This window comes from Callospermophilus lateralis, chromosome 1, assembly GCF_048772815.1.
Source record: "Callospermophilus lateralis isolate mCalLat2 chromosome 1, mCalLat2.hap1, whole genome shotgun sequence".
Lineage (NCBI taxonomy): Eukaryota > Metazoa > Chordata > Mammalia > Rodentia > Sciuridae > Callospermophilus > Callospermophilus lateralis.
The window spans coordinates 178,275,723-178,295,466 of record NC_135305.1 but is presented as its reverse complement, the minus strand read 5'-3'; the positions used below and the strand labels follow the sequence as shown (position 1 = coordinate 178,295,466).

The 19,744-nt window shown below is 41.5% G+C and overlaps 1 protein-coding gene across 1 annotated transcript in view; it reads right to left on the bottom strand.

Moving 5' to 3' along the window:
- The window catches only part of Cacna2d3 (calcium voltage-gated channel auxiliary subunit alpha2delta 3), an 870,922-nt gene that overhangs the window by 233,218 nt on the left and 617,960 nt on the right, over nt 1–19,744 (bottom strand). The window contains exons 15-16 of the mRNA XM_076868261.1: nt 2,581–2,652; nt 1,100–1,180 (exon numbers count right to left, since the gene is read on the bottom strand). Of these exons, the coding sequence (XP_076724376.1) occupies nt 1,100–1,180; nt 2,581–2,652 (153 nt within the window). The remainder of the gene's footprint in view (nt 1–1,099; nt 1,181–2,580; nt 2,653–19,744) is intronic.

Here is a 19,744-nt window from a genome sequence, read left to right as displayed (position 1 = left end):
AGGTAACTGAGTCTCCCCTCCTCCCACCCCTGGCTTTTAGTTTCTGGGTACCTACTGTTTCTGACACTGGATGATGTAGGTTTTGATCAACCAGAAGTCTTACATGCATCTGGAAACTTAACTCCAACTTTAAAAGTCTCAGTAGATGAAACTGGCTGTCACTGTTTGACAGAAGGAAAACAAAGAGTTTGTGGGAGTTGTCTCTACCACTGCATCCACAATAAATCTGGGAAATCTCCAGAGTTGCCACTGTCTTCCTCTACCTGAAGACCAGAAAGGCTGATGGGCCTCACTACTAAGATGAAATCAGGTCTCAGCAAATAAGGCAAGATGGCTTAGGAAGGAGCCCCTGGCAGCCAACAGTCCCAGATTCCTGGCCGTTCTCCAAATGGAGGCAAAAGGAACTCTCACTAATCTGTGAGTGGGCCCCAGATGGGGATAGGCCAGCTGGTCATCTTGGTGCTGGGGGAGGAGGGAATACATGTGCTTTCAACTGGTGTCCCTGAGTCAGTGCCACTCAGCCCATGAGCACTGGGGGTTGTGCTCTGACCCCTCTCACACTCCCATACTGGGACATCTGTGCCAACCACACCCATACTTAGAGGGCCCTAGGGCAGTCCTAAGTGCCTGGATTCCACCTTAAGGGAACGCTCCTTCCCGCTTGTTGATCGGCTTCCCTCTCCACTAAGGGATTGACAGAGTTCTCTGCATGGGATCCAGGAACTCTGGGCTGTCTTTTTGCAAAGCAAACCAGTCACGTCAATACCGTGTGTATGCGAGAAAAATACAAGAGTGTGTGTTGGGGTGGCCATGGTTGATGTTTGATCTGAGATGCTGCCCTTCTTGGCTAGCAACATTTTATGATTTCACATTGATTTGTTAATACGAGGTTAAAGGAGGTAATAAGGAAAAATAGGGGCATTTTGACTTAAAAAAAAAAATACTGGTTAAGTAACTTTGCAGTTGGTCCAAGGTCAAGGCAATTGGTTATGATGGTGGCAAGAACATACTTGAAAGGGAACTTTGGAGCCTTACTTCTGTGGACAGGAGGCTCCTGGCCCCTCGTGGCTCTAATTTCCTTAGTTAGGTTGTGCGTTACCTTATATTTGGGGATGGTCTTCAGCAGCTCTTTCACTGGGACATCTGTGCCAACCACACCCAGAAGAATGCCCTTGGATCTCTGTGGAAAACATGGAACAACAATAACAGCAAGTTAACTTGGCAAGAGAAAAAAGGACCTTGTGACGAGACCCTTGCCATGGATCGCTGTCCAGCATCTCAGATCAAACATCAACCATGGCCACCCCAACACACACTCGTACCAAGATGCTCTGTCCCCTCCCTTTCCTCCCTCCTGAAAATGAGAAGTTGACGTGAAGAGGCACCCCCGGATCATCGGTTAGAAACTCTCATCACGAACTGGTTTCCCTTACGAAAGCTTTTTATGACACAGACATGATGGCGGTAACTGCTTTTTCAATTTACACTGCCATCTGGTGCCTCGGAGAAAGATGCTCAATGGCCTGGGAGAGATATAATAACCCCAAAGATTTTATCAGCAAGTTGAAACCGAGGACTGAGGTGAAGGAATAGGCCTCCAGGGTCCTAGCTTGGAAGGCCGGGAGCTGCAAGTGATTTGCTGGAATGTCCAATGTCGGAAGGGCCATCAGGAAGAATAAGTAAATTGCTGTTGCCCATTCTTAGACAGGGTCTCGCTGAATGGCGTAGGGCCTCAATTAGTTGCTAAGGCTGGCTTTCAACTGGCAATCCTCCTACCTCAGCTTCCCAGGCTGCTGGGATTAGAGGCGTGCACCACCACACCTGGCCTATTCTTTCTTCTAAGGGTTGAAGTGATTTGAAGAGTGCCCCCATAAGTTCAGCCTCTCTTAGAACTTCAGAATGGAATGCTATTTGGAAATGGGTCATTTGCAGATGTAACAGTTAAGGATCTCAAGATGAAATCATCCGGGGATTTAGGGTGGATCCTCAATCTCATACCTGGGTAACTGGTCTCTTTATAGGAGAGAGGAGACAGAGACACGTGAAAGATGGCCACTTGAAAACAGGCAGAGTGGAAAGAAGCTACCACAAGCTAAGGGCACCAGGGCCCACGAGCGGGAAGACACGAGGAAACAGGTTTCCCTAGAACCTTCGGGAGAACATGGCCCTGCTAACACTTGATTTCAGATTTCTAGAGTCCAGAACTGTGTGAGAATAAATTTCTATTCTGTATACCACCCCAGCTAGTGGCACTTCATTTCCACAGCCCTAGGAAATTAATACGAAGTTGTTGACTATACATCCAAGAGAAGTCAGTCCATCATAATCCAGGGTCCTTCTGGGCTTCTCCTCCTCTGGTCTTTTAACACATTTTGGGGAAGGGGCTGAGGTGCTACCAACACTAAGCTGATAGCTACTCCAATTCCTCAGGGATGTTGGATTTAGAAGTTCTCCGGGTAGGATGAAACATTAAGAAACAGTTGTATACCCTCTATCCTTAGAGGGGGAAAAAATCACCAGAGCTTGACTGAGAAGTCAACCTTCTTAGCAGCAAGCGGAAAGGAGGGCCACCATACTCACGGTTTCATTCTGCTTACTAAACACGGGCATGGCCACTGTGGTCATCAGGACGAGACCCTGATCATCAGCAAGCTGGACGGAGAGAGAAAAGGTGGTTACTGAGAATCTTCTGGAAACCTCAGTGTTGGAGGCCATCCTGTGACCATCACATCCTGCCCTGACCAGAGGCTGTTGAGAACGGGCCAGCGCCCACCTGAGTCTTAAATAGAGAGAGAGGACAGCATCTTCCTGCCTGATTTGCAGATGAGAGGCTGGCCCCCCCACCTGGGGCATGGCGTCAGTCACTCCAGCCGATCTGTTGTTCTCTGAGTTCCGCCATTTTGGTTCAAACAAAGCCTTGTCTGAATCACAGTGATCTGTTTTGTTACAACAGATTGATTTTACTGTCTTACTTCCCATATGTTTATGTTCGATATGTGTGTCAACAATGCTTCTCTTTAATCTAAAAATCAAGGATCAGAAATCACAAGCTGAAAGGGTCTTATAAGCTGCCCTTGCTGGAAACCACAGATTCTGTAAGCATTAATTCTCTCCAAGGTAGGTGGGTCAATGTCCTTTTATCTCTATAGAATCCCAGTCCCAGATGGAAAACAAACAAAATAAAAAGATTACTTTATCATACAACCCTGACACTCATGACTAAGAAGCTAAACACACCTGGATGAATGACCCATGAGATACGGCACATGATACGTGTCTGTCACCCTGTGAACTGTGTGCAGGCATGTACTGTGAGGTGGCATGTACTTTTCACACTGTGTTGGGTGGCAGGGAGGGAAGAACATCTCCTATGCCCCAGTAACAAATAGGGAAATGGAGTCAAACGTGGTTCTAATTCTCAGCTTTGAACCTTTCTTAAATGCACTAGCTAAGCCTCATGGAATAATGCCCATGATTCCCCAGCATCATCCTCCTGAAGATAAAACACAAAGCCACCCAGCAGGGTACCTAGCACATGGAGGTGCTCACAAGTCCTGCTCTCCTTTCCCCGCCTTCAAGGTCACACAGTTAGTAAGAGGCAAAGTCACTGCTCACAGGTAGAGATTGGCCTGCTAAGTCCAATAGGAGAGAAATGCTTTCTGGTTTCAACAGCCTGCCCAAGCCCCCAAAGGGAAGCACTCCATGAAGTAAATCCATCATCTTTAGTCTAGAGGGTTTCTGATGCTTCTCAATTCTTCCATAATTTTAGAACCATGGGATAATCAGGTATTGCTCTCTCAAACTTCTTGGGAAGAGGTATCATAAATAATAGATCCTGAAATCTAAATGATTGATCCTGCCTGGATGGGGCTGGTTTCTTAAGTAGAAGTCATTAGACTCTGCTCATTTTCTCCCGTGTTCTTCTAATGCATTCTTGAAGTTACAGGACATCATCACTTGCAGTGTGGTGCATGGGACAGCAATACCTGAGTGCTTGTTAAAAATGCATAATCCCAGCCCCCATTCTATACCCTCTGAATGTGAATCATTATTTTTAGCCTATTAAAGCTTGAGAAGCATTGTTTTAGGGCAATCATTTCTACTTCATCTCCATCAGTAATCGTGATAGCTAAAGAAAAGCTAATAGGTGTTGGGGAAAAAACATCCCAAGAAGAAAGGAAGGAACCTTGTTTTATTTTATTATACATTAATATCTAGATGGGTCTACCCTCCTTTGTGAAAAGCAAGATGAGGGAAATCTCATTGTCCCTAAAGACCAGGAACTCAAGGAGTCATGGTTAATTCTATGCTTATCTGGGATAGGTCACGGTGTTTACTCATCTGATCAACCACTGTGCTAGGTAGTTGCTGGGAAGGTCTTTTTTTTTTTTTTAAATATCACAGAAATTTAAACTAGCACACTTCAAGTAAAGTAATGCATGTAGGTCTCACCCAGTCAGTTGAAATTCCTAAGAGAAAAGACAGGGCCCAAAGAAAGAGGAATTCTGCCTCCAGTTTGCCTTCAAACTCAAAATGGCAACATCAACTCTTGCTGGGGTTTCCAGCTTGCGAGCCTGCCTTACAGATTTCAGAATTGTCAGACTCCACAATCACAAAAGCCAATTCTTGAATACAAGTCCATCTGTCTGTTTCTCCCTATAAATATATATACACATATAAGTGCATATGCACAGACATACATGTACATATATACACATAATACAGAGGTTCTACATACATATATACATATGCATACATATGTTTCTCTCTCTCTCTCTCTCTCTCTCACACACACACACACACACTTTCTCTGACTAACCCTGATTAATATATACAATAATCATATGCATGATTACAATAATCATTAGACCAGATAAAGAAATTTACCTTATCAATATTATCAAATATTACCTTGTCAAGAATGTTAACTATGAGAGAATGTTATTGTTGCTAGAAACCAATACCTATAGTAAATATCAGTTTATGGAAACACAGTTCCAACATCTTGCTAAAAATACATAAAGTATACTATGGCCACCATTGGAGGTAGGAAAGGCCCTTTTTCAAAGGCAGAATCAACTCATAACAAACAGCTCTCTTAGAATTAAAAGTCCTCCCATATTCTGACTCCTTGATTAATCCTTAATGCTATACAGAAAACTGATTTGAGCTGATCCATAACCCTGGACAACTTCCACTTTGCATCCTAAATCAAAATTTCAACCAATGCCAACATGTATCATGGATGAAGTCAAAACATACCATTGACAATAATGAAAAATGAAGCTTTTTTCCTGCAACCAGTAAAAAATCAGTTATAAATCACTAGTAATTGTCCTGGCACAAATGCAAGATCATGGGAAATGAACTTCCAAATATTAAGCCAGAATATAGTATCAACTTCACTCAGGGGCTAATTCCAAGTGTAATTACTACATCATTACTTAAGAAAGAATTCCTATAATATTGCATTTGTACTGGAACCATTCATTTGTAACCAGCCCCAGGTAAACAAAGGAAATGCAGTGAGTCCAGTCTGGCCAGAGTTCACATGCGGAACTATAATCTCACGCAGTCCTCTCCTAGGGGCAGTTCTGGCCCATATTGGAACGGGCCAGAACCTTAACCTGCAGGTTTCCCACATATACCAGCTCATCACACGGCCACAAGGGCTGGCAAGAGCCCAGAAACAGCACTTGCACAACATTAATACCCTCGTCTGCACCCACCAGCTCCATCATCCCCACTCTCCACAGGTCTGTACTCTGTGAATCTTAAACATTTCACGGAGAAGGAAATCAATTTGAAAGTTCATTTGCACCGTAAGCACTTTATGATCAAAAGGCATTCTGTCCTCCTGCATTAGGAAATAGCAGCTAGTGGCAAGAGTTTTTTTCCCAGACCACCAAGCAGAAGTCATGCAGCCAACCATGGCCAGACGCTCTCTGTCCCCTCACACACACTAGGGGACCCCTTGCTTTTCTGTGGTCCCCAACCTATAGCTGCTTCTGAGGCAAGAGCACCACTTAGGATTGATTCATGCATGTGGCTTCCAAGAAAAATGCAGACATAGAGTCAACATTCATTTTCCAAAGGGTAGAAGCAGGAGATGGGGGTCACCATGGTCCATCTGGGCAAAATCCCATTAACTTACGTCCAAGTGGGAACGTTAAAATGAATGGCTGTTCAATTACACTCGCACGGGCTTTGAACAGGCCCCTGAAAGGCTTGGTTGTGGTGTTCTGTTGTATAATAAGTGTATATTATTCCATATCCTTCATTTCCTATGCTACATAATGGGGACCGTTCTGGTATCAAAGGAAATGATGAATAATAATACTGAACATCTGGTTTATAAAACACAAACTTGCTCAACAGATCGACTGCTTCCTGTCAGCTCCCCGAGTTAATCACGCATGGGGGCTTATATGAATATGCATTCGGACTCATGTGTGAGGCTTGTGCAGTCACCTCGGGCCTTCACTCTTAATGCTGGATCAGTTTCCCACTGATGACACTGGTGGGCCATGCCACCGGCCCTTAGGTGTGGCCCCAGATAGTATAGAAACAACAGACGGCGGGGGGCTGGTACACTGGCTCTCATCTGTGAGCACAGAAGCCACCTTCTTCAGGTCTAACTTGAACTAAAGTAAAAATGTCTGGCATTTGTTGATAGCTGTCAGTCATCAAATGACAGATTCAGAATGTTCCGACAAGCAATTTTAACAACCAGGAAGAAGTTCACTGCTTCATGCTGTAAGCTTTATAGTGAAGATATTTACAAATGAAACCATGTAAAGGTAGACTTTTTTTTTTTAATGCCCAGTGTCTTTCCTTTTCTTCTTCTGCAAACAACTGTCCCTTCCTTCAAAGATAGCCTCATCATCTCCTCCAATCACAATGTTTTCCTAGCAGCTAACTCCCCCAATCTTGAATGCATGACTAGATTTCCAACCCAAGCTTAACCAACCAGAGGGCTTCACACTCACGTGCACAAAGGCACACCTCCTCTCGGCCACATGATTTTGGCACATGATTCAAGCTAGATTATCTGGGATTTGTTTATTTCTTGAGCTGATAGCAAAGATTCCCCCCACTTTGTGGATGGTTTTAAGAATATAATCTTGTGTGTGTGTGTGTGTGTGTGTGTGTCTGTGTGTGTTGTTGCTGGGGATTGTACCCAGGGCCTTGTGCATGCAAGGCAAGCACTCTACCAACTGAGCTATAGCCCCAGCTTAGAACACAATCTTGATGGTCATGTTCCCTCATAATTAGAAACATAATTAGGCTAAAAAAATAAAGAACCTCACTGAGGTGTGTGTGTGTGTGTGTGTGTGTGTGTGTGTGCGCGTGTGTGTGTTGAAGAGGAAGTGAAGAGGTAGGGAGAGGAAGGGAGGGACCAGTCTCTGGATGCCTTCATCCCTGCTGTCAACTCCAACAATACTTTTTTTCATTATTGGGTTACTCCAACCAATACGTGTTTTCTCTCTCTCTCTCTCTCCCTCTCTCTCTCTCTCTCTCTCTCTCTCTCCCTCCCTCTCTCTCTCTCTCTCTCTCTCTCTCTCTCTCTCTCTCCCCCCCCCCCCACCCAAATGAGCATGAGTTGGATTTGTATGGCTCAGACAAGCCCTGAATCACACAGGTGACTGGTCCATAAATGACTTAAGCAGCTCTAGATACCTATTGAAGTGACCCCAAGGGCCACATACAACCCAGAGAGACGAATTTCTTTGGCTAGGAAAGTCAAAGGGAAAATGGTCCCAACATTCTCAAGAGGGATGGTTGTCTGTCTTTCCCGCAAGGGAAGAAATTTCGGTACCCCCAAAGTAGCCAGATACTGAGTGGTAAGAGGCAGAATTTGGGAAAATGACCATTTCTTAGGATGCTGTAAAAACCTGCTGTCATTGGGACTTTTTTGAAAAAATCTTTATAATGAAATAACAAAAGTTTGCCTGCTTTGAAAAAGGAGTCTGTGTGAGAAGTTGTAGAATCAGTGTCAACCTTTGGCCTTACCAGGATAGAGATGTGAACACCCACAGGTGAAGAGGACAGGCCTGGAGACAGGTGGAAGGCACATGCCAGTCCTCCACAGGGGGCCTTGGACTGGGAATAGTGATGGCTACCGTGCTGCCTGGATAGGCTCCACTTTGGAAGGACATCTGTTTTACTTGCCTTCTTCACATCTCCATTCAGAGGAAGCTTGCCAGGGCTAGCGGCAGGATCCACTGTTTCTCCTGCAGCTGGGAGCCCTGGGGGGTGAATGCCAAGTCCCAGAGAAAGGAGGCAAGCTGGGCCTGGCCCAGAGAAGGCATTCAAGCGAATTAAGGGCAGCACGCTTGGCAAACCATTAGAGGGCTGCCAGGTGGTTTTCAGTAGAGTCTGCTGCCAGATCTGCTCAGCCCTGGAGGCTTGGGCTCAAAGGGAAGGTTGTGCACAAATGGTGAACTCTGCTGGGGAAGACTGGCTGTAATCCAAGAACAAAGGCTAATTCACTACCGCTCCTCAAATATCGCTTTTCTGCTATACTTTGCTTTTCTTATGTTTGTATGTTTTTCTTTTCTTACTAAAGTTGATCACCATATTGACTATATTAATGGAGTACATAATACCAATGGATAATGCTATAGCATATAAATAGCCTCTCTGTGTATATAATTTGTAAGTATGCAGCTGCATTTCCGTTGTGTTTTCCTTTCAAGCCTGCAATGAACTTCAACCTGCACTCCACGGAATGGCACTATCGCCATCTGGTGGAATCCAGGGTGAATTGCAGGCACAATGCCCTGGGAGATAAAAAGTCATTTTCTTGACTAAGAGTTTTTCCAGTAAAAATGTATTTAGGTGGCAGCCAAAGTCACTTAGATACGTAACCATTTGAAGCACAGGCTGTTTTTCAACTATTAGTTCTGTCAATAACCTTTGCCTTGACAGAAAAATGAATAATGATAAAAGGTAGACGAACGTAGAATAACAGATGAGACATTTTGAAAGGAGAACCACTGATTCTTTATGATGTGCGGGATCTGGAAATGTGATTGGAGAGTACATGAAGGACGACGTCCTTTCAAACCCACTTTCTTAAGTGCTGCTGGAGCCGAAAGAAGCCAGATCCTTGGCATCCCCTCCTCTGCCCATGAAGTCTACACGAATAACCTCAGAATTCCCAAAAGCCACAATAAGGAGTACTGGGGACAGGAAGCACATATCATCTTTGTCCTCCATGTGATACTACTCTGTGTCAAGGGAAGAGCAAGGTGGTACTGGAGTAACCCCCTGTATAAATTAGTTAGAAAAGCAGTAAGAGGAAAACACAGATCCAGAAAAAAGGAACCTGAGCAGAATACATGGCTATGTGGAGATACTTTAGACCCTAAATACCTTAAACTTTCCCTCTCACCTCCAGCCAACCAAACCATCTGTACCTAACCTTTTTCAATGGCCATCTACCCTTCAAAATAGCCCTCCTTCTCACACCAGAACATCCATGACCCTTAGTACTAAGCAGAGATATCAGGGGAAGATTCTAGTAAAGGTACACTGAGGTATGAGTAGCAAGCTGATTTCAGGACAGACACACCCCTTACTGACTTGATCTTCACATGACAACATGAATAAATCTCAACCTTTGGAGAAAATAAAGCAAGTTGCAGACGTACACATGTAGGGTGAAGTTCTTTAGGCAAAAATTTAAACAACAACAACAAAAAAAACACAATGTTGTCTGGTGGGGTATAGGTACATACACCTGTTTGTAAAATTTCATTAACATGGGATACAAACTCTTAGCTATCAGGTTCCCATGTTAATCAAACAATATGCTCAACATGAGTGATCTGAGGAAAGTTTAATTAGGGGATTATTTGCAAAGATGCAACCCACCCCCAAAGAGGCAGTGCAGTGCCTGGGTCCTAGGAATAGGGGCAGTACTCCTACACAGCAGTGGGGAGCAAGGAGCAGTTATGCACCACCTGCTGACAGCAGTCAACTCCCATGGGATGACAATCAGTCCACACAGCCCTGTCAAAATGCAAAATGTGCAGTGTTTCACTTCATAAAAAAATCATTTGAAAAAACCTGAAGTGCATATAATAGAATATTTATATTACTTAAATCTGGATGATAGGTGTATGGGTTTTTTTGTTTGTTTGTTTCTTTTCTACATAACTGAAACTTAAAAAGAAGACTGTCTCCATAAATTCTCATCTGTAGAAAGCAGGTTATAAATGAAACCACCTAATAGCAGACACTTGCAATGAAGACGAATGCTTGAAACCAAAAATAAATGTAAAAATAATCACAATAATAGTTATACATTTTTTAAAAAGTTTTCTTTAAGAATATTTTTTAGTTGTTGATGGACCTTTATTTTATATTTGTATGTGGTGCTGAGAATTGAACCCAGTGCCTCATGCATGCTAACACTGAGACACAACCCCAGCCCCAATAATTATACATTTTAAATATCCCTTTTTACATATAGATAAAATAGTCCTTTGAAAAAGCCATGGTCATGCACTAATATTTAACAAAAAATCCCACTATTTTATACACCTATAATGCACCAATAAAAGATGGGGGTGGGGAGCCCTGGTAATACTTAGACATTGCAAATCCTACCTGAGTAAAATTTTTACATTCTGAGTTACACATATTTGAATACCAGTATTTGGGGTTTTCTTCATAGTGAAGAATTTAGAAAGAACAGGCATTATTTTTAATTGAAAAGCTGATTCTTTCATGAAAGCAACAGGAATGATCTTTTAAGACATTGTTGAGATGAAATGCTTCCCTTTAAAAATCTAGGCTAATTTAACACCAATCATTGTTTGGATGTGTATTGTGCACTGGAATTTTTCAACATTTTTCAAGGTGCCTGAAATCTAAATAATATAAGTCTCCAAGAAAATGGCAGTGGACCATGAGAATAAGAAGTAAGAATAAATACTCCTTTTAAGAAATGTTTGCTCTTATTGTGCCTTTGATCATCCTGATAAAGTATAGTCACTCAATCCAAGAGAACGCTACATAAATGATATTTTGCTTTTGAACAAGCCATTTTCTCTTATTCATACAGAATCATTATTACTTGCATCTGAGATTTGGAAATCCTGAATTCTTATGAGCCTTTTTCTGCATTTTAAGTTGTTTACATAGAAAAGCAGACAGAGTTTCCTCTTTGAACTTTAACTGCATCGTGCAGAAACTGGATTGTTGAATTTGTTTGTTTTCTCTTTTTAACAACCTGAAGACAACTTGGTGAATGATAATGCTGGCTCAAGTTGGAACATCTATATGAAAATCTAAAAACAGCTTTCTTCTAATAAAACAGTTATTATTTAGGGAAAAAGTTAATGTTTCCCTTTTTTTCCAGTGATTGTAAGATATAAGTCATTAAGCAAGGAACAGAGCTGATGGGTAAACATCTCTCTAGAGCAGGAGAAGTGTCTTCAACTAGGAACACATATGCACATAAATCCAAGGTCAAGAGAATATTACTAATAAACATAATATTTCTGATTAACATATCAGAAACCCATCTCGGAAGTGCTTTGCTTATTAATGTACCACCTGCTTTGTTGATTAAGGTAAAACCTACATTTTAAGAATGCCCAGTAATAATCACAATGAGAATTACCAGGAGACGCTGGATTTGGACCAATACTCACGATGAGCTCTGTCACATAACTGACCCCCTGTTGTGGCCGAACATTCATATTTTCACAAACATTGTTTAAACACCTCCCAAAGAGGTGCCTGAAAACACAGCCAACTGTCAGAACCGGAGCTTCAGGGGCCTTGGGACAAAAACCTTCCCCTTGTTTAAAGACCCCCTGAAATGCTGCTTCCTCCACAAAACCTTCCTTAACTAAGTGGAAATGGGAACCAGATGTTCTCAAACTTCACTACAAAGATAATCATATTTACTCTACAACCAAAGATACCATCTAGGCCCAAATTTGTGCAAACTGTTAATGCAGCAAAGTTACTGAACACTGTGGCTGAAAGAAATGCTGGAAATTGGGCCGAGCCTGTAAACTCCAAGGGCAGAATCTAAGAATGAGTCCTCTTTTTAATCCAGAGCATTTAGCACAGAGCCTGGTCCATGGGAAGTGCCCAGTAAATGATCCTAGAATGATTTTACTCCAATACCATCCTTTTATTTATTTTATGAAGGAGGCCCAGAGAAGAAAGGAGAGGCAGAGAATTGGTACCAGAACTCAGACAAGACTCTGGAGCTCCTTCTCTTCATGCCCTTGCATATCGTGCCTCCATCACTGTGGTTAGCCTGAGACTGGAAGGAATTTCTGAGAAGCTAGTGCCTACGTGCTCCTGTTGCTAATAGGGGGACAAGGTTCATGATGTCCAGCCAATGTCACAGCGATAAGGAAAAGGGACTGACTGTCTTTTAAACAGCTTAGTTGAACGCTGTGACTTCCAGCAAATAGACCCAAATTAACATCGCAGCAGATTCAACAAACTTGGTCAGTTGTTTTTATTCATCCATCCACCCTTCCTTCCACCCATCCTTCCTTCCATCTACTCAGCTCTATATCTACTATGCATATCCACTGCCAAGCATGCTTTGCTATTACCCAACAATGCTTGAAATGTTTCACATTTACGTAGCCTTGCATCTAACCCTGGCACAGACCTTGTGAATGGTCTTTGTCCACTTAACAGGTAAAAGGATTAAAGATAAAGGGGCAAAGTACCTTGCTCTAAGTCACAGAAGGCAGTAACATGGAAATTTGAGCCTCAGCCTACCCTAATGAATGCCAGAGTCTGTGTGCAAATCATTATGTCCTCAGTCTCCTGTTTTGAAATGCAAGGACAAATGTCACTTTCTGCCTTAGGTAGCTTAGCATGCAATCCAAGAGGCAACAAAGTAAATCACCCTTAAATTAAGAATAGCCCTGTCAGGCATGGTGATGAATGCCTGTAATCCCAGTGGCTCAGGAGGCTGAGGCAGGAGGATTGTAAGTTCAAGTTCAGCCTCAGCAACTTAGCAAGACCCTCAGCAAGACCCTGTCTCTAAGTAAAATATACAAAAAAGGGCTGGGGAATGTGGCTCAGTGGTTAAGTGCTCCTTGGTGAATCCTGGGTTACAAAACAAAACAAAACCAAAAAAAAAAGGAATACCCCCAAGAGTACTTGGAACAAGTGGAATTATTGGGAAAAATACCTCATATAGTGCCTGGAAAATCTGAGAGAGGCAATCAATCTCATAGGGATGGTTCCAGTATAAGGTATGGTCCTCTGGGCTTCTTTCCGGTCCACTCATTACCAAGTTTGAAGTTCATCAGTCCCTCCATCTGACTCACATAAACATAAAAATATTTTTCCTTCGTCCTATGAGAGACCATTGTGGCCTTCACAAATGTGTTTCAGAAAACAGTCAGGATAGTTAATCATAACTGTAGCATCTTATTAAAAGAGGCTGGGGACACATAGCAAAGGAAGCTGTTATGGAGGAAGAGAATCAGGAAGAAGGGACAGAAGCTTCAGCAGTGCCCAGTCTCCAAATCACCTAATGGGTTCCAGGCCTGGGTTAGTAGGGACCGGTCCAATCCAAGCACACAGAGCTCATGATTCAGCAAGTGGTTCACTTCTATGAGTCATTTCTGGAAAAAAAGAGAATCCATACCATGGCATTAGGCCTTGCCTGACATTTTTCTACCTCATGAAACTTAGTTGGGTTTTCCAAAATCCTTCTAGTTAATTAGAAGGGATAAACATCTAACTTTCTGTTTTTGAACTTCTTCGCAGCATCGCCATACAGGATTGCACAACTGCTCCAGTTTACCCCAGAGGGTCATTTCAGTTGGATCCTGTGGCAAGATCACGTCTGGTGGGTCACAGAGCCATCGATTCAGTTCTCAGGGACCTGGGGCACATGGAGGTTTTCCATGAACATATACACACTAACTAAAGTACATCTAGTGGGTGGGGGTCTAACATGTGAATAGGATGACAGAAAAAAGGACCAGGCAGCTGGAACTAGGACCAGACCAATAAGTATATGACTCAATTTAGCGATTAAAAACTGAAAGGTGGTTGTTTCGTTAAAATGATGAATTCTCCAATGTTAATGTGCAGAAACCATTTAGGCAGATAAATTCTGTCAATGAAAATGAGCCTTGTTGTGTATCAAAAAAATTTTGTTGCTGGGTGTGGTGGCGCCACACCTGTAATCCCAGCCACTTGGGAGGCTGAGACAAGTTCAAATCCAGCCTCGGCAACTTAGCAAGGCCCTAGGGAACTCAGCAAGATCCTGTCTCTAAATAAAATATAAAAAAGGACTGGGGATGTGGCTCAGTGTTTAAGCACCCCTGGATTCAACCCCTGGTACCCCCAAAAATTATGTCAAAAAAAGTAAAGAAAGAGATGCCTATGAGTTTATAGTGCATGGGTGTTTTGGACACTTATCAGTTTTAGCTCTCACACAGGAAATCCCTTCCTATGAGGACCAGTAAAGTGAGATTAAAATCACTGATGGTGATTTGACATCAATTTGATACATGATTGATTACATTTATATCTGGACAAAGGTTTTTTTTTTTTTTTTTTTTGATCCTGGAGTTGAACCCAGGGGCATTTAACCTCTGAGCCACATCTCCAGCTCTTTGAAAACATTTTATTTAGACAGGGTCTTGTTGAGTTGCTTAGTGCCTCACTATTTGCTGAGGATGACTTTGAACACACGATCTTCCTGCCTCAGCCTTCTGAGCTGCTGGGCATGTGCCACCATGCCTGGCTCTGGAAAAAGATTTGATTTTCAAACTAGTCACTGAATTGTACTGATTTTGATTTGCTCCTGTGTAGGAATGGCTGTCTTTATATGTTCTCTCTCTCTCTCTCTCTCTCTCTCTCTCTCTCTCTCTCTCTCGCTCCCTCTGTCTTGCAATTTAAAAAATGGATGTCTGACTTAAGTCGATGTATTTGGGGGTATTTGATTTTTAAAATTTCATTGCAATATTGTGTTTTAATTGTCATGTAAAAGACATATCTTTCAGATCCAGGATTATAAAATTGTAGACTTGCAAACTGTTTATCAGATAACACATCTAGTGTATCAAGCAAGGGATACAGGTGTCCTAAGTCCACCATGAAATACAAAAAAAGACCTTGAAATGGCAATCCAGTGCTTTGAGTTCAAGATCATCTTTGGGCCAATAAATATGACTTGCAGAACTGCATCTTGAAGCAAGGGAATCAGAAATTTGGGTGTCCTGAGATGTCCCCTTCAATATTGTCCCCAAGCTCAATATTGATTATGATAACATCAAGACCATGACATCCTGATTCACTGAGCTTTTGGAAAAAAATTTTCTCTGTCCTCTTCCTTCTTTTCTATACAGAAGAAGGGCCCTTGTATTCCTCTGGGATATAAGGAGATGAAAATAATTTTTAAAATTCTGTTGTTTTTATTGTTTAGACTTTCTAAAGGAAAGGCAGTTTCTCTTTAGCAATGTTATGAGTTGTCTGAATTGTTTCAACACCTCAGGAGAGCCATATTTTATAATCGGCTTGATTTAAATAAATAGAAAACATTCATGTATCTTGAATAAATGAGAATTTTTTTGAAAGGAGATTTTTGAGTTCCTAAGACATTAAAAGTTAAGTCTGGGACGAGGCAGCCTTGAGACATTAGAGGTTTTAAAGTCAATCCTTGGTTTACAGCTTTATAAATACCTAGTTCTTTTGCCTACTTTTTTTTTTAATATCAGATTATATCAGTGTTTCAAAACCACTTCTCTCTTTGCTTTATAAAATTTGTCTGTGTTCAATAAGGTGCAATCAGGAAGGTCAGTGCTCTTGCCACAGATCACTAACAGAATAGCTGGTACGCCATGCTCTGGACAAGCCCTGCTCCCATGTCTCCTCAGAGTCCTGTACAGGATGCTTCCACTCCAGTAGGACAATGAGAAAGCCAGGGTCCAGAGTAAAGGTCCTCTACACCCGAGGGGACAAGGGCAAGACAGGGCCTCCGTTCTTATCTCCAGCTGAATTGGAAGTTGATCTTTGCAACCTCTGGGCTGTCTGTCTTGCCCCTACTGTGGGACAACACCTCCCTCCTAAACCATTCAGTTTAACACTCTCCAAACAGAACCCTGGTTCCAAACAGAGCTCCATGTCCCCATTAGCCCTCATGGGGACTGAGCTGGAAAAGCTTCTGCTGCTTGCTGGGAGTCCTACATCAGTAAGTCATGCACTTCAAATCTGAGGATCTCACATTTATTTATTGGTCAAATTCCAATCCTCACCCTGTTTTTTTTTTTTTTTCTCACCTTTCAGCCAAGGTAGCCCTTCCTTCCACCCAGAGGTGTAAGACAGGCAGCCCTTACCAACTGAGACACACACGGGCAGTGGACCCCAGAGTTGAACCACACACCTATCAATGTTGTCTATTTTCCAGACTCAGATCAATGCTACTCTAAGCAACCTGACATGGACTGGGCCTTTGATTAAAAGTACAAATGGCCTCTCTTGCTATAGGAAATAAAGATTATTCAGAAATAAAGGTCTTTTAGACTTGTCCTGTGCAAGACAATCTGCTATTTATAAATCTTCACCTTTCTGAGTATTGCTATCTGTATGAAGAATCAATGCAGATATATATATATATATATATATATATATATATATATATATATATGTATGTATTTGCACAACTAAGTTTGGATTTCTATTTTATTTGTTTCTGGGGAAAGTTAGTCTGAGCAAACAACTATTAGGGGAACCCTTTTTAGTCTGTTCCATTGAATGCAATTATGGGTAATACAATTAGTTCATTAGTATAATTACCTATAAAATGATATATGCTCATTATATAGAATTTGAATGATGCAGAAATGTATTAAAAGAGAGAACAAAATAAATACTTTTTCTCCTACCATTAGGAAATAGTCACTATTAAACATGCCTATTCACTTCTTTCCAGTGGTTTTCTGTTTTTGTTTTATTTTGTTTTTTGTTTCAGTGTTGGGGCTTGAACTCAGGACCTCATGCATGCCAGGCAAATGCTCTATCACTGAGCCATATCTCCAGCTCCCTCTAGTACATCTGTTTGCTAACACATTTACATATGCAAATGCATGTGCTTGCGCGTGCAAGCGCGCGCACACACACACACACAGCATAATCTTCATAGAATGTTATAGTCTGATTTTTAAACCTACTTTATTTTCTTACATTATTAAATATGCTTTTGACCCTTAATTTTTAATGATTTTCTAATATTGTGTCTTGAAATTCTAGTGACTTTTTGCAACCACTTTTCTATTTCTTACTATTTGGTTGTTGTGAATCACTGACTCGTTTAAGCTAGATTCTGCAAAAGAGATATCAGGTCAAAGCGTGCAAGTGTAAAAGTTCAAGATTTGCACCAGCAATGGTTCCTTGAAAGTTTGAAACAATTTTCATGCATTACAGTATAAAACTTTATTTTTTCATAATTAAATTGCATCTCCTGATTTTACTTTGCTTCTCAATTATAAAAATAGTAAATTAATACTTCCAATGTTCCAATAAATATAAAAATGGATAAAGTCACAAATAGACCCACATTATGAGGTTGTTTAAAAGTAATTTTTTTTTTTTCAATAAGAAATGGAGGTAGCATCCTGGTTCCAAACAGAGCTCTGTGTCCCCTGTTAGCTCTCATAGGGATTCAGCTGGTGTGCCTTCTGCTGTTCTGCTGGGGGTCCTGCATCAGGAAGTCATACACTTTGAATCTGAGTATCTTTCATTCATTTATTTATGGTCTCACACACAGGATTTTTAGATGGGAGCATGGAAAACAGGTAGCCAAGACTCACTTAGGCATGAAACATACTAAATTCACCTGCTTTCTCAGCAGCACAGCCTATCTGGTTGCCATAGACACACTCAGACAGAACTATGGCAGACATTTGGTTATGTGACTATCATTATGGTTGAAGGACATGCCATCACTCAGATTTCCATGGAGCCCGTCACACTGGCCACAGGAAGAGCTAAAATGATTGGCCTTGTTCTTATTTCCACGTCCCCTGCCTTACTCACAAAATAGATTTAATAATTCAAATTTAAATCCACTGTGTTGCTACCAAATTTCATACTGTGAGTATATTAATCTTAGCAGCCCTAGCTTGGGGATGCATACGATAGGGGGCTGTGTATGTTCCTATAAAATAATAAGTGATAGGGAAAAGACAAAAACATCCAAATAAAAAATAATAGTTTATATACACAGCAGGTAGAGGTAAAAGCAAACCAGTCACAAATCAGAACCAAATGCAAATAGTTATCACCTCTCAGCTTTCAGTTCATTTGCATCAATTTAGCTGGTTATGTAACTGTAATGAAACACGAAAATCACTAGAGCTGCAGTTCTAGGAAAACAGTAGCTTTGCAGGCTTTCAATTTTCTCTTTTCAATGACAGTTAATCCAACGGTTCAAACTACAGAAGTTAACCGAGGTGAAGAATGATAGATGATGTCCCACAATTGCTGATATCTGATTACACTGAGATAAGAGAGGCCAAATTCTACTTGCAAGAGTTGGTACCTAAAGAACAAGATGGAAAAAGAGAAAGAAATGGGGGGGGGGAAGAAAAGGAAGGCGGGCATTTCTATATACTTCAGATATAGAAATGCTTCCATTATTCCCTCAAAATATAACATGAACAATGAAACAAAGAAAATGCAAATAGATTCAGGACCCTATTTACACTGGGCTAGGGGGAGATTAATAAAACAGTCTCTCCTGCAAGCAGCACCAAAGATCGACCTCAGTTTAAGAAGTGAATTTATGTGGTCCTCCGTTTAAGAAGTGAATTTATGTGGTCCTGAGTCCTCATACAAGTTAAGCAGCACTGCATATCGCAGCAGGCATAGAACAACAGATCTTGAACCCTGCTGTGTTTGCTCAAGAAGGCAAGTTAAGCTATTCCTAACAGGAAACAAAATACGCGGTCGGGCTATTAAACAGGGATCATTGCCATACTGTGCAACCCTGAACACATCAATTGCTGCTCCAAACAGGATTAGAGATGTGGTTTGCTTTAACTATGGTTTTGAGAAAAATGCTTCTGCCTTCTCAGAATGCTCAGGCTGATTTTAACTAATCGGATGCCAGGCCAGGCATGGAGCAGCGAGGAAACTGTCAAAAAAAGGGGCCTTTGGCAAATTCCAAAGTTGTGTGAATACAGCTAGAAATGAAGGGATAGAGTACCAGCATCTGCACAAGGTAGCCCAGGCAACTAGTCAGATCCAAAATTCCCCGAAAGGTATTCCTGACTAAATATCCAAGGCTCACTTCTCATGGATTCAATCTACATCGATGGAATTAACCCCGCAGTAAACAAAGGAAGCCTAGTTCCTATAAACAGAAACTACGTGAGAAAAAAATGCAGCTAAAACATAGACTCCTATATTCAATAGTCAGCATTTGTAAATGGCTTTGGGTAACGTGGCTGGCTTATCCTTCTAAAATGAAATCTCTTTTGTAGAAGTCAAGAACTGCCATGTAAAAGAAAAAGAAGAAAACCTTTCTTACATATGGGCATCGCTTCCTTGAATGCAAGGACAATCAATCCACTACGGAAATCAGTTCAATTTCCACTGAAAAGAATGTGCTTGTGGGCTGGGGTTGGGGCTCAGTGGTAGATGGCTTGCCTGGCATGTGTGAGGTCCTGGGTTCAATCCTCAGCACCACATAAAAATAAATAAATAAATAAAATAAAGGTATTAAAAAATGTGT